Consider the following 25,647-nt stretch of genomic DNA (forward strand, 5'->3'; position numbering starts at 1 on the left):
AGCTGTTTTGTCTAGCCAGCCTGGCCAGCTCCTCAACGCCCTGAACAAGAAGGGATGTTTCAGGATGCTTTCTGTGTGCTTACATTGTTTGGCAAAGGGCCTAACACTCTGACTTTTGTGCCTCATCTTTTTTTAAACTGTTTTAACATATAGATTGTGCTGAGTCACACTGACAACTTCAAGAAATATGGCTGTGTTGATAGGGCTGTATGAAACCGTCAGACTTTTAAACAGTGTCGTCTTAAGTTTGCTCACAAGCCATGACAACCACATCGGATATATGCCCTGGTGAGAAAAGCTGTATGCCTGGACAGTTTCATCCATATTGCCTGATGTATAATCTTTTAAATATATTTTCCCATGTTTTCCTGTTGCAAACAGGGAGCTAAAACAATCACACTATCAATTAGATCCTATCTTTGTGGGGACCAGATGCCTTTTAGGGCCTTGGTGTCTGCCATGGACCTTTACTGCCATCTGCTGCATGACTCTCCCACCTCAGCTACTTTGTGCAGGCCTAACTCAGCTCAGCCGCGACTTTGGGCTGAACGTGGACGTCACAGCTGCTAGCGATGGAAGTTAACCTCTCTCTCGGTCCTAAGTCTAGCCTGAGAAGATGGAGCCTAATCTGCATACTATCCATTCCCTTCAGAGCAATACTGTTTGGTAAACACTAAGGCTGCTTATTATTGGGCAGGACAGTTATTAATTTGGAGACTCATTTAACTGCTATCTATATTGCAAGTTATCCATATAGAGAACTTATTTTTGCGTTCATTTTTAAAGTCTAATTCAGGTAAATAAAGGAAGAAACTTACTAGCAAAGTTAACTCATATTCGAAATTTAAAACAAACAAGCTAGCATTATTGCTGGGTAATAGCCAAACCTAGCGACAAGAGAAAAGAGCATTTATATTTCGCACCTGTGGAAGCATTCCATGTCGTCATCACTTTTGCAGTTTCCCCAGAAGCAGTTGGTACTGTTCGGTTCTGCTGCTGTGAGGATATGGCTTCGAAATCCTGTAGCTGCTGCAGTTATGCATGAGCTCTGCCGTGTGGGCCTTCAGCACAGCACTGCAATAGTCCTGTAAAGCTCTTAATTTCATCGTGGTTTAATGGCAGTGCCTCAAACAACTCCCAGATTTGACAAATCCAGCACAAGTACCTTAGAAAAGAAAAAATCCATACTTCCTATTTCTCTCTGGAGGGAAAACAAACCACTTTACTTATGTGCTTTTGAAATACGCCACTGAAAAAAATCGTGAGACAGATGCATTGAAATGCCTTTAGCGCAAAACAAACCTGAGATGGAAAAAGCCAAAGAAATTAGTTCTTCCAAATTTAAAGCCGGCAAAATCATAAAGCCGCCGCCAAATGGCTTGCTTAATTTTTCTTCATTCTGCCTCTCACAAATTAAAGATAACTTACTGTTTCCATGGCCCTTCAAAGGCAAGGACTTAGTTTGATCTTTATTGTTGTCTTTTCTTATTATAAAAAACAACCGGAACTTCTAGTCAAGATGACTCTGTCAATTCACACTTTGACACTCCTCCTTAGTGTCAACGCATAGCAACTGAAAAGAAAATAAAAAATAGACAACTGAAAATATAAAGGCGAATTCCAAAAGAGAGTAAACATCTCCACAGACAGCAACAGACAAAAGTGGAAAGCGGCAAAAGAACTAAAATGACAGGCCTGCTGAGATCGAAGTCAAGAAACAGGGAAGCTCGGCTCCTACAGGCAAAGGAGACTGAAAGTATTCACTCCAAGACACACATGAGAGGCCGGCCCGTGGCAGAGTGATTAAGTTCGTGCGCTCCGTTTCAGCGGCCCAGAGTTTCACCAGTTCGGATCCTAGGCGCAGACGTGGCACTGTTCGTCCGCCCATGCTGAGGCGATGTCCCACACAGCACAATCAGAAGGACCTACAACTAGAATATACAACTGTGTACATGGGGGCTTTGGGGAGAAGAAGGCAAAAAACAAAAACAAAGATTAGCAACAGATGTTAGTTCAGGTGCCAGTCTTTAAAAAGAAAAAAGATACACATGAAAGATGCATGTACACAGAGGGAGGGAGACTGTCGTCAGGGATTCTGATCTGTGGCAAACTCTCAGCCCAGGAAGAAAACAGAATGACGCCAAAGCATCGTGAGCAGAACTGCATCAGGCATCTTTTCAGCTCTGTGAAGGGACCGGTGGAGCTGAAACACAAAAAAACTTCAAAAGCTTGAGAACAACAGATTATATTCATTGAAATTTAAAACTCAGTAGACAGGATAAACAGTCCTAGAGACACTTGAAGAAAAAATTGGTGCCTAGGAAGGATACAGAACAGAGAATTAAGAGAGTATTTTAAAAAGTGAAAGCAAGATTAAGAAATTTAGAGAACAGCTTAACAGGCTTCCAAAAACTGTCTAATATAAGTTGTAGGAAAACTCTAGAAAAAGAGATTTCAGAGAATGTCAAAAACCAATATTAGATGATTCAGGTGAGAATTTTCCAAAATTGAAGGAATACATAATTCTCAAGATCAAAAGTGCACTAGGATTATTAGGAAGAGTAAATAATGATTAATCCACATATGGACTCACTTTGCAGTTAAAGAGAAGATCTTCAAGCTGCCAGAAAGAAAAACTAAAGTGGCAAAAGAACAGCCTTTAAATGGAACCAACGATTTCACATCAACAAGCGAATGCAGAAAATAGTCAGGTAGTATGTTTAAAGTTCTAAAAGAAAAAATTTTAAATTTTATACATGGCTAAACTGTTGTTCAAGGGTGGTAGGAAGTGTGACCTGTCTCTGAGTTTAGTAGCCACAAACTGTCATTACAAGAATTACTTAAGATGTACTTAGCAAGAAGGTAGATAGACAGGTGTACCCAGAAGGAAGGCACAGAATCCAGGAAAACAGAGAATGTTGGCAAATTATTTCATCCTTGATTGTTTTTTAAAACCTGGATTTTCCTGGGGCAGGCCCAATGGCATGGTGGTTGAGTTTGGTGCCCTCCACTTCAGTGGCCCAGGTTCCTGGATTTGGATCCCGGGCTCAGATGTACACCACTCATCAGCCATGCTGAGAAGATGATCCACGTACAAAATAGAGGAAGATCAGCACAGATGTTAGCTCAGGGCAAATCTTCCTCACCAAAAATAAAAAGGGAACTTTTCTTTTAAGAAGTGAAATTGAAAACTATTATAAGTTCATTGTCCAAAATTTAAACAATACAAATAAGAAAAAGAGATAAATGAAAAATCATCTTCATTCCTAGCAAGTAGACATAGCCACTGTTAATATTAGTGAAAGTAGTTCTGATGTTATCTCTATGCATATTGTTATTAAAATGATACATCATCCAAATTGTCTTTATCTCTTTTTCCATTTTATACAAATATCTTTCCATGCCATTAATTATTATTCTACTTCGTGGCTTAAGAGCTGAAGAGTATTCAATTAGATAAACATACTTGATTTAATTGACTGATCCACTGTCCACTGTGTACAGTTTTACAGCCCTTCCCTTGGTTATGGATAACCTGAACTTCCAGTTTGAACAGGATCTTCTAAAATTTTAAAAATAAATTGTCCTTTCCAAATCATAATGTTTCAGCCAATTTGCTTAGCATACCTAAAGACCATAAATCCAAAGAACAGGAAAAAGGACACTAAAAAAATGTGTCTCATCAAATTTTAATTTTTAAAATAATACAATCTGAGTATTTGATTTTGAATTCCATTGCAAGCAATATTATTAGAAGTAGATGAACACTTCAACTTGACTGTATAATTTATTTTCACAAAAATCTCTGTAGAGATCCCTGTCTAGTCAGCAAATAATTGCTTTAACTTTGGATTTTAATATTAGCACTGAATGATTTATGTACATTAAGTAATGTGATTCTCACTAGCCATTTATGAGCTAAGAATGATTATCTGCCTTCTGTGGATAATCAGACTTCAGGGAAGAAAGGTGAAGTGGTTTGCCCAAGATCACTCAGCCAGTCAATGGATTATCTTAAAATGTGATCCTTGAGTCTTTAAATCATTAGACTGGGCTGGCCTCAGCAGTACTCGAGAGGCACAGGGCTATGCTCTTAGATTTTTTTCTCAAATGGCTTATGTGGCATAATGTCTAATTTGTTTATAGAGCTTTTTTTTTGTTTCTTATGACACAATTTGGTCTGGAAGCAAATATGAGACATTATAAAAATGAACGTGATAAGAATCTACGTGTGGAGAAGTCTCTGGTGGAATTAAAGTGTCAGTTTCCAAAAACATACATAGACCTAGACGACAGTGGAGTCGCCCATTTGGTAGTGTAGGGGAGGAAGACATTTCCTTCACCTGCTGTGGGTTCTTCTGGCCAGAGAACAAATTAAATTCACATGAGACAGAATAACAGGAGAAAATTAAACAAAGCTTTATAACATATATACATGGAAGAGGCTCAGGCAAACTGAGCAACTCACCAAAATGGCCGAAGCCACCACCTTAAATATCCTCCTCAGTTAAAGACAAAGGAGGATGTTGGTGGTGGGGGGAGTCAGTTACAGGAGGTTACCAGACAAGTACAGTAAAAAAGTTGCAGATTTAAGTCCTTGCCTTTGGCATTGATAAGAGTTTCTAGAGATAAGATCATGCCCCCTTCTTCCTGGTACAGAGAGGAAGACACCTTTACAGATGGAGATTTCCTTTACAATGTAAATGTTTCTTAACAAAGGGTAAGTAAACTTTGCTTTTCAGAGTTGCTTTCTTGTCTGCAGTTTATTAAAAGTAACCAGCCCCAAATAATCCTCATGCCAAAGAGACATATCTTGGGGTGGCCAATTCCAGTCCCCCACAGTAGAAAGGTCAGGGGAAGAAAAGCTGGAGGTGACAGTGGCTTCCTTTTGTAGATCTGCAGTTCAGGGTTAGATTTCAAAAAGCCCTGAGTGAAACAAATGAAAAGAGGTATTGTTGTTTCTTAATAAGGACATGTGCGTTACCTGAGAGTTGTTCCTTCCATCTCCAGTAGAAGCATCATGCAGGTCTACCTGCCACTATCAACTAGATGGCATGTGCTTCAAATATGCCTACAGTATCTGTTTCACACGATGGGAGACTCTAGACGTTATTCCTAGAATTTTAGAATTTTCAACAATGGTCTGATCAGAATTAGAAGTGACGTTTGTGAACCAGAGCAAAAGCCAAGCAGTGGGATAATGTCATGGAAGGACCTTATCAGATTTGCATTTCTAGTTAAGAGGGAAGAGGGAACCAGGGAGACAGTAGTCCCTTTTGGGAGGTGGGGGGAAGAGGGCCTTCTGGTTTGTTTTTTCCATTCAATTTAGTTTCCAAAGTTAATTTTAAGAAAAAACATTGGTAAATGATTTAATCAATGATTTTTTAATAAAACTGACTTTTTATTTTAAAAGCAGAATTACCAACTGATCCTGTTTGCCAGGATCTTCCCTGGTTTTAGCACAGAAAGTCTCAGGAAAACTTAGTGCTGGGCAAACTGGGGTGGTTGGTCAAAATTAAAAATAAAGATTAGGTGTCTCCCTCGTCCAAAATTTAGAAAATACAAATGAGCAAAAATTAGCATTGAAATCATTTACATTTTCAATATGCAGAGATAGCTACGTTAAGACTAGTAAATGTATTTCTAATATCTCTGTGGAATAGACTTTATAACAATGCAAATTACTATTGTTATGCATAGCAAGTAACAGGGTAATGTCATTTGAATTGTCTTTTAAAATTCTATTTAAAAAGTATGCCAAGTACTTTTGTATATGGGCCTTTTCATCTGATTGCATCACTCTATAAACTCTGATAAATTTTCAATTGTGTGTTGACCATTTCTGCTATTCATTCTACAAATTGCCTGAACCTCATACTCCTCTTTATCTGTGAGACGCAGTACCAGCCGATACATTAGCAGCATGCTCGCTGAGTTCTGATAACTGTATCACAGTGTAATCTCGCTGCTCCAGGGTATTCGGCCTTTCATTTCTTATTCCATTTCTATTTCCCCTGTAGGCCAAGGAGGGGAAATTTCTACCTAGGGCGCTTAGCATCATTTAACGTTGATGTTACTTCAACAATCTCCTACTTAGGTGAGACCATATGTCAACCACAGCTAGCACTTAGGATTTATCAATACCTACTTACACACATAAAGCTCTTTTTGTTTTGTGGGGGTTTAACTTTCTGAAAGCGTTTCAAGTCCTGATTTAAAGACAAGAGGTGAAAAGGAAATAAAATACAGAGTTAGAAAAGAAATATATCTTTTCTCTCTCCTAAAATGTTCACACTTGGTTGAGACCATATTTCAGGATTATTGTGATCCACAAAGTAACTCTCTCGTGGAAGAAGTGTTTACCATCCATGTGTGAAGTTACCTTGTTCTTGCCAATAACACGTACGATAATGGCCTCTTCTGGTTTCTTTCTAGCTACACAATTCCTGTTGGCAGCCCTGGGGTTGCTTGTATGATTGAAATGACTGCAGATGGAAAACCTCCAATTCAGAAGAAAGACACAGAGACCCCTCATGCCTCTCAGGTAGGCATGCAAATACCCAGTTCCAAGCATTACTAAGTCTGCCCTCAATATTTCAAATAAGTATTTGTTTTTAAGTTACTAAGCACAAATCATATTTCTTTATTGAATAGATTCCTGTAAAAACTCTCAACAAAACACCAGAATATTCATTGCTAATACTTTAGATATAATTAAACATATTTAATATTGCCTGTCACTATAAAAGTTTTACTAAATTTAACAAGAAACTGATTTTCCTTTTCACACTTTGCATATAATATATTATGGTTGATTAAAAAGAAAACACAGCTCAGGAATGGGGAAAGATCAGCAAGATACAAAACAATGCTTAAAAATGTACATTTTTTTTTCCTGAACAAGTTTCACCCTGAGCTAACATCCACTGCTGATCTTCCTCTTTTTGTATCTGAGCCGCCACCACAGCATGGCCACTGACAGATGAGCGGTGTAGGGTCCACACCTGGAAACTGAAACTGGGCCACACTGAACTTAACCACTAGGCCACCAGGGCTGGCCCTAAAAACTTACATTTTTGTAGGATATGGTAGTGTTTCTATTGTGCTGTTAAAAAGTCCCTTCTCAGTTTCCCAGATTTACATTGGCCAGAAAATTTTTCTTAGAAACATTGAAGGAAGCTAATTTGAAAGAAGAGAGGATGTTTGTCCCTCCAGAGACCAGGCAATTTGCTGAATTCTTTTAATTTTAATGATGTGGTTGGTTACATGCTTCTTAGTATGACTTTATAGCAATACATTTAAGATAAAGAATTCCTGGTTCGTTTGATCACCATGGAGAGTTAATCTGTATAATTAGAGCTCCAAAGTGCTAATTTTGGTACACATTAAAGCTGGCAGTGTGTAGTGCCCTCATGAATTGGAAATGTCATTTTATTCCCCTTTTTTGCTATGTAGTCTCTTGTTGAGAGTGTACGGGACATCTAGCATTTGCATAAACACATTACATTTTCCCTATTATGGTCATAGATATTCTCTCATCTGATCCTCACTGGAACCCTCCAAAGTCAGAATGATTGTCCCTTTATAAGCCTGAGCAAGCTAAGCGTCAGATGCCCAAAGTTCTGTAGGAATAAGGAAGGAGACTCGATCTATGGTCTCTGATCCCAACCCTTCTTTGTCCCATTACAATACAGTCCACTGCTCTTCATTTGCTGCTGTGGCCAACTCAACCCTGTTCAAGTGGATCATTAGAGTAGAAATAAAATGGGTTTTCCTGTTTTAAAAAGTCATACTAGAGCCCCAGATGGCCAAATATTTAGATTCAAGACATGAAATATTCAAATGGCGGAAATAATATGGAGCAATCATAGTTTTGTGAAAAGTTTTAGGTAAAGTATTCAATATGATTTTATCTTTATTAACTCCTTATAGTCATCCATTTTTTCATAGTGAAAGCTCCGTATTTTCTTATGAATAACGTACAACGTGCTGCTAACAGACATTAATGACTCACATCTTTAATGAATAGAATTCAACAAGTGCTCAGTAAAAGTCTTTCTGTTATTGAAACTGATAAATATATCTTGTATTTATAGCCTTTGTGATAAATCAGTCTCCTCGCCCTTTGAGTTGACCAAGTGAAATACTGATCAGAGTGCCCCAGGTAACACACAAGCACACACAGAGACCGACAGGTGGGGATGGAATTTATTAATTAAATTGAAAAGAATTTGGATAGTTTCAGGGTGATAAAGAAAGAAGGCACTCAGGCTCTCTCAATCTTTTTTACAATTCTCTGCCTCCTTGTGTTCATCCCAGCTCAAGTGTTCCGAAGTCTGAGGGACTCATCGCTGCCTTCCCAAGTGGGTTAGACCCAAAGCTCGGTCCAGTCCCCCTTGTGGAGGCTGTCTGTGGTGAGCTTCTCACAGACTAGGACCCCAGCCCCCTATTTTTGAAAGTGGGGTATTAAAATCTCATACTATTATTGTACTACTCTCTATTTCTCTCTTTAGTTCTGTCGGTGTTTGCTTCATATATTTGGGTGTTCGGATGTTGGGTGCATATATATATATATATGTATATATATAACAGTTACATTGTCAGGGTCAGTTGACCCTATTATCATTAGATGATGTCATTCTTTGTCTCTTGTGATAGTAGTTGACTTAAGTTTATTTTGTCTGATATAAGTGTAGCCACTCCTGCTCTCTTTTGGTTACCATTTGCATGGGATATCTTTTTCCATCTTTTTACTTTCAGCTTACATGTGTCCTTAAATCAAAAGTGAGTCTCTTATAGACAGAATATAGTTGGATCTTGTTTTTTCGGGTTTTTTAATCTTTTTTTAATCCATTCAGTCACTTTATGTCTTTTGATTGGGGAATTTACATTAAAGTGATTACTGGTAGATAAGGACTTGCTATTTCCTTTTCATTATTTGTTTTCTGTCTTGTAACTTTTTTGTCCCTCTTTTTCTCTCTTGCTCTCTTCCTATGTTTCATTGATTTTTACTTTTACTTCTCCTCTCCTCCACACTTTATATAACTGATATCACATATGACTTCCTTTTATATTGTGTATACATTAATACATTTTTATAGTTATTGTGTTTTCTATACTTTTGTCTTTTAACTTCTATACCAGAATTACAAGTGATTTATGCACCACCATGATAGTATTACAGAATTCTCTATTTGTCTATATATTTACCTTTACCAGTGAGCTTTATTTATTCATATGCTTTCATCTTGTTGTATAGTGTGTGCTTTCATTTCAACAGGAAGGACTCCCTGTAGCATTTCTGGTAAGGTAGGTCTGGTAGTGATGGGCTTCCTCAGCTTTTGTATATTTGGGAAAATTTTTATCTCTCCTTCATTTTTGAAGAACAGGTTTGCCATATATAGTACTCTTGTTTGGCAGTTTTTTATTTTCAACACTTTGACTATATCAAACCTGCAAAGCTTCTGGTAAGAAATCCACTGATAGCCTTATGGGGGTGCCCTTGTATACGAGAAGCCACTTTTTCCTTGCTGCTTTCAAAATTCTCTGTTAAATTTTTAACAATTTGATTGTAATGTGTCTTAGTGTAGACTTCTTTGAGTTCATTCTTATTGTAGTTTTTTTGGGCTTCTTAAGTCTGGATGTTCATTTTCTACCTCATATTTGGGAAGTTTGGGGCCATTAAATTATCGAATAAGCATTCTGCCCGTGTCTCTCTCTATTCTCCTTCTGGAACTCCTATAATGCATGTATTGGTCCATTTGATGGTTTCTCATTAATCCCTTAGGCTGTCTTTACTCTTTCAAGCTTTTCTCTTTTTGTTCCTCCAACTGGATAATTTCAAACGACCTATCATTGAGTTCACTGATTTTTTTCTTCTACTTGATCAAGTCTTCTGTTGAGCCCCTCTAGTGATTTTTTTCAAATCAGTTTTGTATCATCAGCTCCAAAATTTCAGCTTGATTCTTTATTATGTTTTCTCTCTTTATTAATATTCTCATTTTCTTCATGCTTCATTTTCCTGAGCTCATTAAGCAGCTTTATGACAGTTATTTTGTGTTCTAAGTCAGGTAATTCATATTTCTCCATTTCTTTAGGATTGGTTTCCAGAGATTTATTTTGTTCCTTTGATTGGGCTATGTTTTTCTTTTTCTTCCTAATGCCTTGTAACTTTGTGACGGGATTCGTACGTTTGAAAAACCCTGTCATCTCTTCCAGTCTTTGTGGACTGGCTTTGTAAAGGAAAGGACCTACACCAATCAACCCATCTACAGAGTCTGGGAGCCTCTCAAACCTTTTCTATGGATGTGTTTTCTCTGGACTTGTGGCTATAAATTCCCTATTATAGGAACTTGCCAGTCTCCTTTTTCAGGTGCTTGTAATCCTTTGCTTCCTCTGGTATCTGTCTCCAGTATTAAAGGTTCTCTGGAGCTGCCACAAGATGCCCAATTCTCTTGTCCTCAGCAGCCCCCAAGATTCTAGGCTATGCCAGGTCACATCAGAGCTCGAAGTCAGGCAAAATAGAAGCAAGTCGCACAGAAAGCCCCCTGAAAAGCCCGAATGTTGGAAGCATGCTCAATTTTTCTCTACCCCCCTCCCCACCCCGGCCCCAAGAAGAGGCCACCAAGCTGTATCAACCTCTGTCTGCTGCCTCATGGGTCCTGTGGAGCAGCAGGATGCCACAAAGTTTTCTTTTGTTCTCGGTGACACTCAGGCATCTAGAATATGCCATGCCCCACCAGTGTTTAAAGATGGGGAGACAGAAATCCATTCTTCAGGCCACCCCCTGAAAAGCCATAATTTTGGATGCACACCCAACTCTTTCCATCCTCAGGGAGAAGTCAGGAGTTGGGAGTTTTTGCTGCTCTTTCCCACTGAACTGCAGGGAGGGACTATGGCGAGTGAAGGAGTGCTAGTCCAAACCTTCACCTTTGTTCTCAGTGGCACCTTTTCCTGGCAGCTTTCTCCCAGTTGTGCCTCACTGAGCCTGGGGCAGGGCTGTGGTGCCTGACTGCCACAAATTCTCCTACTGGCCCCAATACAGCGGGTTTCACACTCACCGGAGGTGCAATGGCCTCTTAACCAAATCTGTGCATTTCTCACAAAAGGGACATGGTCTGTATATTCTTGTTCAATCACACTCCTCCATGAGGGAAGAAGGATCTGGAGCTTTCTATTCCACCATCTTGCTGACCTATATACTGTTATTTTCTAACTATTTCATTTCTTTATAATTTGTTTCTCCAGATTACATTTAATTACATTACATTAATTAATTAATTACATTTAATTTTGTTATAGTCAAGAATAACCCCACATCCTTCTTTTATATTTCCACTTCTCTATATCCATATGCTCGCAGGGTAGCAACTCAATTTATTGATTGCTTCACTAAAGTTCAGCTCTTCCTTTGACAAGGTGAAAAGATATTGTTTTGAGAACATTCCCTGGCCTAGAAAGCCCTAAGAATCAAAGATTTAACTGTGAAGTATGGAACGAATGAGGATATTTATCAAATTTAAAAAAAAAAACTTTTTTGTGTAAGCTACTTGATATTAATCTCATAAGTAACTCAAGAACTTCCATATAAGCACTGCCCTGTACTCTATGCTATATACATAGATATAAAAATATATATGTAAAACAGAGATTAGAATTAAAGCCATATTAATGTTCCTTCTTGGATGGGATCCAGGGATGACCTACCATATGCTTAATCTGGCAAAACAACAAGGTTCTAAGGCAGCACAAAGTAGGAGAAAAGGCCTAAAAGACAGGTAAGAGACTAAGAAAAGCAGGATTGAGTTTCATGAATCAGGTCACGTGTAACAAACTTGTATTAAACCTCTTGTTTGCAAGATGCTGCTATACACTCTGAGAGAATCCCATGATGACCAGGGGTGGAGGCTCTGCCCTGAAAAGGGATATAAATTGACACAGAAGAGACTGCATGCTGAGATTATCATCTTATATGGCAGAGAGAGAGAGAAAGAGAGATCTACTAACTGCAAAGGGAGCGAGGGTTTAAATAAATATGCTTCTGCCTTTTGATTCCACTTAATTTAATACCTCTAACCAGTTTTAAGGAATTTAACACATAAATCACACATGGAAAGTTATTTAAATAAATCCTTCTTCCCAAACACCTTACTCAACATCTCTTATCTATCTTTATTACAAGACTCAATGTCTCCCGTTTTGAATTTTTCTACATACAATTCAAATAATATTAAAAACAAAAGTTTGGCACCAATACTTAAATAAAATCCAGTTCATTTCAATTACATGTCACTGTATTCTTGGATAAAGAAAAGTACCCTCTGGTGGTTAGTCTTAACCAAAGAGTACATCTGCAGTTACCTTCCTATATTTCATTAACACAAAAGTTATTTAACTTCAGACAGACTTGATGATGTAAAACAAAACTAAACATTGAATCAAGATATATTTACAGAAATGTATGTAGTACTCCACTAAATAAACTTACATTAAAACAGAACAAAGGAGATAAAGCCACTTCTTATCTACCCCTCCCCCCGTTTTCAGAAGTTTGTTCCCTTTTGCCTGTCTTCTTATTTTATTCCCACATATGATAAAAAGCACTATCTTCTTCTTTAAAGAGAAACTCCGAGAGGCGAAAGAATGTTCATTTCACTCCTGTCAGATGTGGAGTCCTTTTCTCTCAGTCATCATTCATATTTTTCATTATGTTGAGGATTCCTCCTTGATTGTCCATGTCTGTTCTCTGTGGTTTTATCTTGTAAGATCATATCTTGATGTCAGACTCTATTCTCCATAGTCTGATTCACAAGAAGTTATTAGAAAAGACTTATTTTAAAGACCTGTCTCCTTGGGAATGATTATACACACAAAAGGCAGCTCTTGGATAATTGAGAATCCGGGGAGAGAGGAAGTCAACCATTTTAATGGTTATCTATGTGCAGTCAATGGCAGCCACTTTTTTTAGGCATTTCAGGGCTCCAACTAAGCATGGGCTTCAGACCAGAAGAAATACAAGAGCCATCTACTTCCATTGTTTGGGTGTTTTTTAATTGTCTAATAAATCATAGAAAGCTCTCTAGACTTCCCCTCAGATCTGCCCACTGCTGACAGAAGAGGAGGATATTCCTGCATCCTCTATCAGTTTGGTGCTAAAACAGCTCACTTGTCAAAGCAGTGAGAGGTTTACTGTGCCAGGTGTGTGATCAATACCCAAGATGTCAGAGATCCTCAGCAAGAAGAAGGTCATCACCTTGGATTCGCAGAGTCTGCAGGTTCACGATAGATCTCAGATTGCATTAGCAGGGAGTCACTAATCTTAGGTGAGAAAAGAGCTCTGCCAATAGCTTGTTAGAGTAATTAATATGAATGGACTTAGCATAGGAGAAAGGATGTGAAAACAGACAGACTCCTATGCGGCATGAGGGCTCTAGCAACACACCCTGAAGCTTCCACCCCACTATACCCAAAGATAGTCCTCCTCTGGTGACGCTATATCTGAGTCCTATATGAAGTACTCAGAATAAAAAGGAAAAAAAGGAATGCCCTTAGCAGCAGAGCCTGAGTCGCTAAAAAGAACAAGAGTTCAAATAATAGCATTAGTTTGATCTATTATGGGTCATGGAGATGCTTTGATGTTCCCAGAATTGCACAGGCTTCTCTTCTCTAAGAGCACATTTGCATTAAACCAGAACATATTAGTACAAATATCAATAAATAAGTGATATTACTGGCCATCTCCCATCCTCTCCTCCCTGCAGAGTCCTAACTTAATTATTTGGCTCTAGTTTTTGAATTCTTACAATGATGGTTTTCTATTTTAATGTATCGGTAATACCAATTTAAACACTTTTCGATATCAGCTTGGACTGTGTGAGTGCGTTTTGGGGATAAGGACATCAGAGAGGTAAACTGCACAAAAGCTACTCCATCCACCTGTCATATGCCCACCAGCCCTGAAGATCAGGCTCATTACCAGTTCATCCAGACTCCAATTATAGCTCAGAAATTCCTCTCGAGGGCAGCTGCATTGTATGTACATCTAAATGAGGAAGATTCAGTGCGTATATGTTGCTGAGGGCGGGAAAGGAAAGATCAAGCAGCAGTTTATATCATGCAAGTGATTCTATCATGCTCTGATCAGTGGTATAAGCTCTCTTTCCAAATAAGATCACATTCTGAAGTGCCGGGAGTTAGAACTTCAACATATGCACTGTGGGGGGCACGATTCAATCTCCAGCAATAATTAACAAGGTTTCATTTTCTTCATCAGTTATTATTTGGTAATGTTCACATTAAATGCCAAACACTTGAGTTCCAAAGTACATTTTAAAGTAATCAATCAGTAAATGTTATTGAATGCCCATTTTTTCTACTAAATTTTATTAGATATTGTGAGAGATAAAAAAAGAAATGTAAAATATGGGCCCTTTTCTAAAGTAACTTATCTTACAACTTAGTAGAGATGACCAAACTAGCCAATAATTGCAAACAGTTTTACACAGAAGAACACATTAAAACTTGCAATTCCAGAACAAAACATCCTAGGTCTTTCTCCTATAATCTGACAATACTTTATAAGAAGATTTTTGTTGTTATTTTTCCTACAGGCATATTTCGAATCAATGTTTCTTGGCCACGTCCCTACAAATGTTAAGATACATAAGAAGGCAGGCCCCATCTATGGGTTCAGGGGCTGCATTCGAGAGCTTCAAGTGAACGACAAAGAATTCTTCATCATTGATGAAGCACTACGTGGAAAGAACATTGAGAACTGCCATGTCCCTTGGTGTGCTCATCATCTATGTCACAACAACGGCACCTGCATCAGGTCAGTACTAGCTTCCTGATCTCCAACCTATATTGCATGACTCCAGATTCTAAAAGCAACCAAGCCAGCAGTGTTGTTTTCTGGGTGATGGAAAGAAAGGTCTGGAACTTCTCAGTTTTTTTATGCACTACTTAGGTGATGCACACATGTGGTGGGTGCTTGTTTGCTCAAAGAAATTTATATATTGTGCCTCCAGCGCCAAGAGATTCTTGACCTCTGAAAATAACTAGATAACTGGACCTGATTCGGGCAATTTCAAATGGATCCAAGAGTAGTTTCATCAAGGTGTTCTGCTTTTTGTAAATATGAATGAGAGATTATTATTTGTTGATAATGGTTTTGATGTATTAATTTTTATTGTGTTTGTGCCTCATCTTCAAAAAAAGATATCTACTTTGATTTCTAAGATTAGAGATGGAGGAAAAAATGCCTGTATCTATTTCTTCTTTTTATTTGCAGTCCTATATAGGTTTTTCCTCCTTGGAGTAAAGATTCATCATGCTTATAAGCTTAAGAAGATCTTAATTAAAATTACTTTCTGCTCCACTAAAATGTCTTAAGCGAATCGACCCTGAGGGAGTCTCATTTGGACAGTGTAGAACATATTCCCAAATTTCTTCAGTCCTCTGAGAAATCTTTATTTCAGGGCTACAAATAGTGACAGAGTGGAGGCTGAAACATGCACAGATTATAATAATTCAAGTCAAGGAAAAATTGACCAAATCTCACAGGAAATGTCTTAATTAATTCACCTCAGTGTCTCTAAGGGGCAAGCTATCAAGTAGTTAATGATTCCATAAAAGTAAACACTGCCATGCACAGTGTGGGGAAGAGAAAAATTCTATCAAAACAGTGGAATAAGAAATGGTGAGCAGAGATGGGCTCTGACAGTAGTCACTGGGGTAGGAAATGAAAAAAAAGAGAGAGACTCAAACGGCAAAGATAGGGAACAGAGGAACGGACAGGTAGGAAAAAGTCAAGGTAATATATGTACTAGACAAACACAGACTGACTGTAATAAATTTGAAGAAAACTACGGATTAGTAGAAAAGGAAGAGATCGGCTCTTAGGGTGTCTAAAACTTTTGCTTCTGATTAACTATGTCTGAGTCTGATTTAAGCATTCGTGAAATAACAGCAACAATATAGACGTCTTTCATACAGGGAAAGCACAACAGGTAAAGTTGTAAGGGACTTGGAAAGACAGTGCATTTTGAGGCTAAGAGTGAGGACAGCTTCCTCGGCCATGGTCACTTTTCTGAAGGAAACAAAGGCTTTACTTAAGAAGTATTCTGTTTTATACTGAACTCATGAATAGCAATTATTCTTGAAACATAATAATGGAAAAATTATCCAGCAAGACAACCTTCAGAACCCTGCAGGAAAACTTGCATTTTTGCCTAATTAAGTGAAATAGAAATAGAAAAAAAGTCTTCTCCTACTGACTTTCTAATGTCTGAAATATTTGGTCATTTAACCTAAACAAATATTGTCAATGAAGCTTTGCCACTGATGGAATTATAGCAGCGACGAGAATTGCTTTCCCCCTTCCTCTATGTGGTGACCAGACTCTATCACAGTCCCCTCCATCCCCTGTCCTGCTGTTCAAGCCTTTGCATGACCTCCTCTCCTTCAGTGTAGGGGCGACTTGTGACTTTCTTTTAGTCAACGAGTAACCCATAGAATATGGTGATGGGGTTTCATTTCCATGATTAGATTACACAGGACCGTGAGCTGCATCTTGGAAAGAGACTCTCTCGCTGGCTTTGATAAAGCATGTAACAATTTGGGGAAGGTCCATCTGACAAGGCACTGAGTGGCCTCCAGCTGACAACCAGCCAGGAGCTGAGGGGGGTCTGGCTCACAGCAAATATTGAGGCCCTCAGTTCTATGACAGCAAGAAACTGGATTTTCCCAACAACCACATGAGCTTAGGAGCAGGTCCCTCCCCAGCGGAACCTTGAGATGAGACCCCCACCTGATCAACACCTTGACTGAAACTTGTGAGAGTCTTCTGCAGAGGACCAGGTAAGCCGCGCCCGGACTCTTGACTCCCGGAAATGCTACTATGTCACAAGATAATAATGTGAGACAATAAATGTGTGCCGTTTTAAACTGCTAATTTTGTTATGCATCTACAGAAAACAAATACACTCTAATTTTCTGCAAAAGCGTCTAACATTGTCAACTTGAAGAAGCAGTGAGAGTTAGTTCTAATTTAGAACATTGATTATCTGAGATGTTATATACCAAGTACATGTTAAATAAGATAACCTCCTGTTTGCATAAATTAAAGAACCTCACGCTATTTCCAATCTTAGTTATTTAATGTGTTTGAAAATAAAAGTAAAGATAGTCATCCTAGTAGGATAGACGTAAGCAGTCCTAGGTTGATTTATACTTTGTATGTTCATTCTCTCAGATTTATTTCAACAAAGATTACCTGGGGCCAACTAAGAACCAAGGCGTATGTGAAACAAAGATGTATATTCAAGACCCCAGCCTGCACACGGGGAGGCTGCTCTCTAGTGTGGAAGCTTTATCAGCTCATCTGGCCTTAGGGTGAATTTTCCCACAAAAACATATCTGTCTTCTATCATGTACATTATTCTGACCTTCCATGTCCATTTCTCAATCTTTCAGCTTCTCAACCTCTACCCTAGAGAAATCCACTCAAAATTCAACTGATTTTGGCATGCACTGGCTAAGGTCTTCCAGATCTGTATGTGCCTTTTTATTGCTATCCAAATGGAGACTTGCCAGCTGTGTACCCAACAGATGAAACACTTCCTCACATCCTATGAACGATATGATTTCTATCTTTATCTCCAATGCTTAACTCCCATAAACTACCCCTTGCATTGTACCCAGGACATGCTGGTCCATGTCAACTATGACTTCCATTCCAGCATCTCCCTGTGCACGCTAAAACCATAATACGTTGCAGTTGGTCAGTGTTGGTACAACAACAACAACAATAGGTGTCTCAGAAGAATCATAGTAGAGCTCCCAGGAGGTCAAAAGTTTAATACAAGAACACAGAGGGCTATAGAGCCACAGGGAAGATCATCAGAATAAGAATGCTGTCTGTCACTCTTCCCTGTTTTGTGTACAAGACCAATACCCAACCATACATAGAGCACTCCAGCAGTCTATGGAGAAACCCAAAAGGAGAACCAGATATGTACTGAAGGAGGACTCCCGAGGGGGCCATGAGCAGCTTCAGTCCATCAGGAACAACACAGATCAATGAAGTAGGTCAGAAAGCACCGCCACCGTGACCAATACCCAGCCTCCAGCAGACACATACTCACACTGGACTACACCAAGTGGTCTAAAGTTTCCCAGCCAAGGAACTTAGAGAAACTGTGCTACTGAGCCCCATCCTAACTTTAACAATTGGATTTGAACTGGCTTAATGCCTTTGGCAACTCACTTCCCTTCTATGTTGTTGACCAAAGTCAAAGGTTCCTTTCATCTCTATGCTGCCACATCATAAAATGGATCTCTCCAAGATCTTCCAAAGTCTCTTCCAACCCTTCTCATTCTTTGGGTCTGTTCATGCCATCTGACTTGATCTCAATCCTGAGCCGAGCCAGACATACTTCTAAAATCCCCTTCTCTTTTCTCCAATTTTCCCCAAAGGGGAGATTGGATTCAAGATAACTTTCAAAATAGGTGAGCAATTTAAATAAGATACATTAATATTCAGCCTTTCTGGATCCAAAAGGAATGGACAAAGTGACCTGATGGATTTCTTTTTAGGTATACAAGTTTCATTATTTTATTTTCAAAATAATAGACCATCTATGTTCAGAATAAAAGAGCCATTATTAGAAAGACAAAAAGAAAGCTCTTTTACCTTTCTGCTTTTCTGTCTCAAGATATAAAGACACTAATGTTTTAATACTACAGGATGTGTGCATTGTATTTTTACTTGAAAATGCAAATAGTAATTTCTTGTCAGAGTTTAATTGTTCTAGTCCAGAGACTCTCATCTGAAGGTTGGGGAATGCCTCCTAATGAGGTGTATAAGAACCTTAAGAAAGGAGAAATTTTTCAGTCTGCACACACACACGTATGCACACACACTTGAGCATTATAATCCTTGTCTCCTGGGAATGCATGCCCACTTTCCCAAACATGCGAAGACTAGTAGTGGTCTAAGAGATAACCCTTAAAGAAGTGTGCTCTAAACAAGATGAGGATGGTGAGTGAACAGAGGTTCAGCACCAGAGAGCTAGACTTTAGGGTTCACAAAATAAGGTACAGTTACATAGCTATGTATGAACAAAATCATCACTAATTGTAGTAGCCTGGTTGATATTATTCCCTGTTATGAAGTGCTTTCCCTGTGTCGCCTGTGAAGGTAATCTGCTTACAGGAAGACAGTTTTCCTGCTGAAAAGTATTAAGGGGAGTAACACTTCAGCAGCTTTGCTGAGCAAATGTCGTTCTGCTCTGAGTACCATCACATGTTTCTGGCCAGTAGCCAACCTTTTCTCATTTTGTTATAAATCTGTGCTAGAACTTTCAAACCCCTGTGGTTGCTCATTTCAGAGAAATCCAAATTGCGTGTAGTGAAATTCAGTTTAGAAAAGTGATACAGAAGGGTTATTCTGAGAATCCAAATCTCTGTGGACTTTCAACAAGCTGTTTCCAAAAGGGCATAGGAAGGTTAGCAAATCAAACAGATAATATTTAAATCACTTTCTCCTTTCTGTGCCAGATGTTTTAAAATAGGTTAAACAATAATTAAAAAGCAGCATCAGGTTTGGGAATATACCCTACACAACATCTGCACTAAAAACGTATATCACTGACACTATAGTAAATAATTAGTGAGGCATGAATTTTAGACAGCCTTAATTTTACCAAGAGCTAAGTATGTGTGAATGTGTTTTATCTTGCACTGAAAGTCAATAATTCCCATATGTGCATGAATGTGCTTTCTGTGCCTCTATTGTTCTCACAGCTTTGATTCAGCACTAAGCAGTACTATTCTCCACGTGCTAGGGCAGGGGTCAGCAAACGTTTCTGTGAAGGGCCACACAGCAAATATCTTAGACTTTGTATTGCAACTACTCAACTCTTCCATTGTAACACCAAAGCAACCATTAAAGATATGTAAATGAATGTATGTGGCTGTGTTCCAATAAAACTTTATTTACAAAAATAGGTGGCTGGCAGGATTTGGCCCAAGGGCTATAGGTTGCAGACCACTGGACTAGGGCAACAGATGGATAAAATAGTTTTATTCAATCATCATTCAATCAAGAAAGTCCAACTCAACTTAATTTTTCATGTTAAGCAATGTTATATATACATAATAGAAAGACATTACAAGGTATTGGCTCACACAATTATGGACGCTGAACAGTCTCATCATCTGCCACTTACAAGCTGGAGACCCCGGAAACCCAGTGGTGTAGGTTCCAGTACAAGTCTGGGGGCCTAAGTACCAGGAGCAGTGATGGCAAGAGGAGATGGATGTCATGGCTCGGCAGTCAGGCAGAGAGCGAATTCAACCTTCCCCCATGTTTTGTTCTATTCAGACCCTCAAGGGATTGGATGATGCCCATCCACACTGGGAAAGGCCATCTACTTGACTCGGTCTACTAATTCAAACACTAATTTCTTCTGGAAACACCCTCACAGATACACCCCGAAATCATGTTTAACCAGTTATCTGGGCATCCTGTGGCCCAGTCAAGCTGACACATTAAATTAACTGTAATGAGCAATCTCAAAAAAAAGTATGTACTTCTTAACATTAGAGAACTTTCTTTTTCTCTGTGTCCAGTGTGAATAGAAATAAAATTTGATTGCTTTTACTCTTTTCTTTCAATCTATTTTTCCCCATTATCTCAATTTCATGGACATCTTTTTTGACATTGTCTGATAAAATGAAGTCGTTTTTCATGATTTCTGAGGTATTTAGTTTTCGAATCATTTAGCACTTCAAAATGAGGTAGGAGCCATAAATTGAATTTGAAATTGCCATAGTAACAACTATTACAGAGCACAAAGAATTAGGCTATTGCATCTTAGCTTTTCCATCTGTTCTGTAACGAGTGGCAACCCCCACTAAATGTCCGCTTGTCTTCGTTGTCATTTCACGGTGGCGTGTAGCTAGCATCACCTGCTGAGATCTTTTAGTTGTTACTCTGTATCCAGGTCAGATTACCCCCAATCTAGCTCAGCAGTCTAGCCCAGTCTTCTAAATACCAAGGGAAAAAAGAGCCTATTTCAGATCAAATATTCAACCCTTTCTTCCTAGTTGCTACGCTTTCTGTCTGCAGTCAACATCTTTGACATTGTATTTGGGATTTAAGGGTCTCTTGTACTAGAGGACGAATTTGCATTTGGTTAGATTATTCTCAGCTGTAAAAGTTTGCCACTGAGCATCCAAACATCTCTATTGTAGGCAGCCTCTGTTGTTAGAAACAAGGGGAAAGGGGAAAATATTCAACTAGGTTTCAGGTAAAAACTTAGAGGATATATGTGGTTTTCCCCATTTCTCTCATTGTGTTAATTAATTGAGCATTTAAGGCATTATTCTATGTATTCAATTCATTAAAAGCAATTTAAACTTTATGAGGTGCAAATCTAAAAAGTTTTATTTTCTCTTCTGTCACTGATGTCAAACACGCTCTGTAGGATCTCTCTATACTTTCCCTTAATGGAATGTCATGCAGGTTCCAGAACCTTCTATTCATGTTCACATATTAAAAGCATCTGGTTCAACCCACTCCAGTTTAAAACTTCTGTCTCATATCCAGTTTAGCGGTCAGCAGTCTACTGCCTGGCTACATAGACCTGCAGTCCCAGAGCTTCAGTGGGGAAGGAATGTGACATGTTCCTCCTGATGCCTCTCTGTCCCTCTTCTGCTTCTAGTTTCTCCAGATTTGGGGCTATCTTGGGGCAGAAATGATTTGATCGAAAAGATTCAAAGGTTTTCTTCTTAATGGGTGCCATTTTGGTTCCGTATGTTCTCCCTGTAACGGAGGCTCAGTGCTGGATCTCTTGATGCACGCATGTGGGAGTCTTCACCCAGCCCTGCACCGGGGGCCATTTCACGGCCCAGTTCCTTGAGGGGGAAAATGTTCTCCCATTGCCCTCCCCCAGCTTTATACTGCACAACTCCCTGCCTGCTAGTGTGCCCTCACCCAGTAGCAGAGCTGGTTTACCCTGAAGCTAGTGAAGCTTAAGAGGCCCCCACCTTGCACATGTCTCTCTGAGACCTGGGTCTTGCTAGGAATTGCAGTGGGTTGTTGGAGCTCTCCTTCAGAGGGGAAGCCAGGTTGCAGTTAGGAAGCATTTCCATGTAAGCATTTCCTGTGAAGAGCTCGAGAGATTTCAAGCAAAGAGACCTGAATCTCCAAGTGTCCTTGTAATTCATTGTGATTTCTTTTCTCATTCTAAATAAATATTCACTTTTATACATAATTTCACGCATGTACTTTTGTATCCTTTTTGTTATAAAGGATTATAGACCAAAAATTATTTAAGTTTTGGGCCCCACAAAATCTAGACTCACATCTGGCCAACAAGAAATTGTCGTAGGCAGAGTCCCAGCAATATAACTGAAGCCCAGCGCCAAAGGTTAATCTCCAAAAAGATATAAACCTGACTTTCATACAAATGTGTGAACACATGACAAAGATTTATTTATCTTATTAATGAAGGAGCCAGCATGACGGTAAAGCTGGTTGAAAGAGAATTCAAGAGACTGAGCATATATAGGCTCTGAATGAATGCTGAAATAAGATTGCTAGGTTGGAGACACAACTGCTGAGTATCCTACAAGGGAATAAAATACAATTTTTGTGGTTTTCTTTTCTACCAGCCTGTTCTCATTTGCATCTCCATCAGACAAAAATCTACAAGGTAGCACGTAACTTCACGGAGTCTGGGCCCAATCAATAGTAAATGGTGAGCCAGATAAAAGTGCATTCTTCCAGAGAATTACGCAATCCTTGAACAGGCCTGTTAGTACTCCAGTATGATATCAAGAGACCATGAACTAATCCTTTAGCTTTATTTCTAAGTTTTGAACTTTTTCTAAACACCAGGCACCTTCCACCTTACCAAGGGGTGGGAGTTCCAGCTGCTCAGCACTTCTCCTCTGAATTCCCTGGTGTTTAACAAGCTGTAGGTAATCCTAAACAAAAGAGTACTTAGAAAAATAGACCCATTTATGTCTCCCATGATATGAAAAGCAAAAATGCCAATGTTACTATTAGGAAAAAAGAAGAAACAGGCATGTTTTAGCTCCTTATTCCTTAGACAAAATCTAATGCAATGCAACAAAATGTTTTGGTAATTTTTTTTCTGCTATATCCATGTTTAGGAATTGTTTTAATCCAAGTCTGTTGATTAGAATGGGATCTGTGTTTCTTTAAGGTCATCCATCCATCCCTTCTTTCACGCTGCAAGTGTTTGCAGAACGCCCCTTTGTGCTAATCAGTGGGATGAGCATGGGATTTACAAAGACGAGTAAGACATGGACTCTTTTTCTACATACTCTTTTTCTTATGATAATCTTGGGTTTGTAAATAAGGAATGCAGAATAAAATGTATTTTTTCATTTATACATATAAAATGTAGTCTTAGGTTAAAACAGCCTCGGTTTCATAGCCTGTTGTTTACCTTTTTGATCTCATTTCTTTCCCCCATTCTACAAGTGCCGGGTATTGTGAAAACGGATTGATGTGGGGTCATTTATTCTTGCTTGGAGAGTGTGACTGAAGCTGCAGGGTTTTTAGCTGCTTATAAAAGTGGATCACATATTTGGAAAGCATAACTCTTATCAATGTAAGTGTCACAGGGTCCCTGGTAAAGGACAAATGCAGTTTAAATTGATTTTCTAACCCCTTTTATTACTCCAACTTTGAGTGCAGCAACAAGGGTGGGGCATTTGTTTTTACAGGGCAGGAAACATTTAGGCCTCTGCAAATCAGAGTTTCGCTGAAGTCATGCTTGCAAATACAATTATATTTAAATGAGACCAAATAAGATTAAACATGCAAGAAATTGTGTCCTTTACACCAAATTTGAAAAGTCTCAAAGAGTTAAATATTTCAAGGTTTGACTAATGGAAAAGACCACTATCAAATTCCACACATATTTTTTACATCATATTTATGCAGCAAGGTCAAACAAGTAGGGGGAAAAAATCTCATCTTCAATTTTCTCTACCCTTAGGTAATAATACATGGAGAACTCATTTACCCTGATTGATCTTTCTGGGCATAAGAGACCTCTCTGGCTTAAATCCCTTCTGAAAACTATCTTTCCTGTCCTTTTCTTATAGAATGAGAACAGGTTATTTTTTTTCTCTGCTTCAAAGAACAAGCAAGCAAAATATGAGCTGCTAATGTTTTCCTCGACTTTTTTGCATCCCTTCAAAAACTATCTATTATTGGGTTTCTTATCAGGCAACTATGTGTTAAAACCGGTTTGTTTTGTAACTAGGAACATTTATTCTTGTTTTAAATCTACATGGCTTACCATTTACACCTTGCATTTGTACACACACACACACACACACAAAGATTCAGTAAATTGGGTTGATCACTATGATTTTTATATATAATTAGAAATATCACTCTTAAAATTGTGTGAAAAGCTTGAAAAACAAAATGAAAACAGAGCAAAGTTAAAGTTGGAATAAAATGTGAGATATCCAGATTCCCTTGGCTTAGGTTTGTAAAATGCTTAAAATGAGGAGTTTAAATAATTAATGTAGGAAGAAAACAAACCAATCTTTTTGGTTCAGCAGCAGACAAAGTTCCCCAGCTTTACATTTATTTCTGGCCCATTTGCTGGCGTATTATGTACCTTAGGAAAATTGCTTAACCTTTATTCCAGGAAAATGAAGTAAAAATTGTTCCCACCTGTCTACCTAAAACTTAAGTGATTTGGAGCCAAAAGTTACAATTTTCTAAAGACTTGAGAATATAAAGACAAGATGTAAAAACACCAGAAAATAAGTTTAGTTATTGTTTATAGACATGAAAAGGCAATAGCGGGGGCCAGCCCAGTGGCGCAGTGGTTAAGTTCGCATGTTCTGCTTCTCCGCGGCCCGGGGTTCGCCAGTTCGAATCCTGGGTGCAGACACGGCACCGCTTGTCAAGCCATGCTGCATCAGGCGTGCCACATATAAAGTGGAGGAAGATGGGCAGGGATGTTAGCTCAGGGCCAGTCTTCCTCAGCAAAAAGAGCAGGATTGGCAGTAGTTAGCTCAGGGCTAATCTTCCTCAAAAAAAAAAAAAAAAGAAAGAAAGAAAGAAAAGGCAATAGTGGCTTCAAACAAGTACTATCCAGATATTAACACTGCTGATCACTACTGACCTCACAAAGTGCCGTCTGTGTTTTGGACAATGATATAGTGGCATTGTTCTGATCTGATTTTTATCAGATCCAAATATCTTTGGAACATGGATTCAGATTTCTGTTTCACAAATAGGAAAACGGGGTACACATGAGTTAAGAGATTTCTTCAAGTCAACACTGATAGTAGAGCCAGGATAAATCATGCTCTTCTGGACTTTAAGTCAGTGCTCTCTGGCCTGAGCTCTGCGATGTACATCAACTATTTGATCCATCACACAAAAAGTTAGTTGTCCAAACTAACTGACTTGGTAACTACATTCAGCGGTTCTCTGCCTTGGGAATTACACGTACAGATTAGGCTACATATAAAAACTGTGGCTTCGTCGTTGTGGACCCGTCTAACAGGCAAGAGGTCTGCATCTTGTCCTTACTCTTAAGTATGCCATTCACCCTTCTGGACTTTGCTTTCTTTGTCTGTGTA

At 38.8% G+C, this 25,647-nt stretch overlaps 1 protein-coding gene across 1 annotated transcript in view; it reads left to right on the forward strand.

The window, feature by feature from the left end:
- Positions 1 to 25,647, forward strand: part of EYS (eyes shut homolog) — a 1,407,877-nt gene that overhangs the window by 1,197,079 nt on the left and 185,151 nt on the right. The window contains 2 exon segments of the mRNA XM_046639782.1: positions 6,436 to 6,544; positions 14,610 to 14,830. Coding sequence (XP_046495738.1) covers positions 6,436 to 6,544; positions 14,610 to 14,830 — 330 coding nt within the window.

Source organism: Equus quagga, chromosome 15 (genome assembly GCF_021613505.1).
Source record: "Equus quagga isolate Etosha38 chromosome 15, UCLA_HA_Equagga_1.0, whole genome shotgun sequence".
Classification (NCBI taxonomy): Eukaryota; Metazoa; Chordata; class Mammalia; order Perissodactyla; family Equidae; genus Equus; species Equus quagga.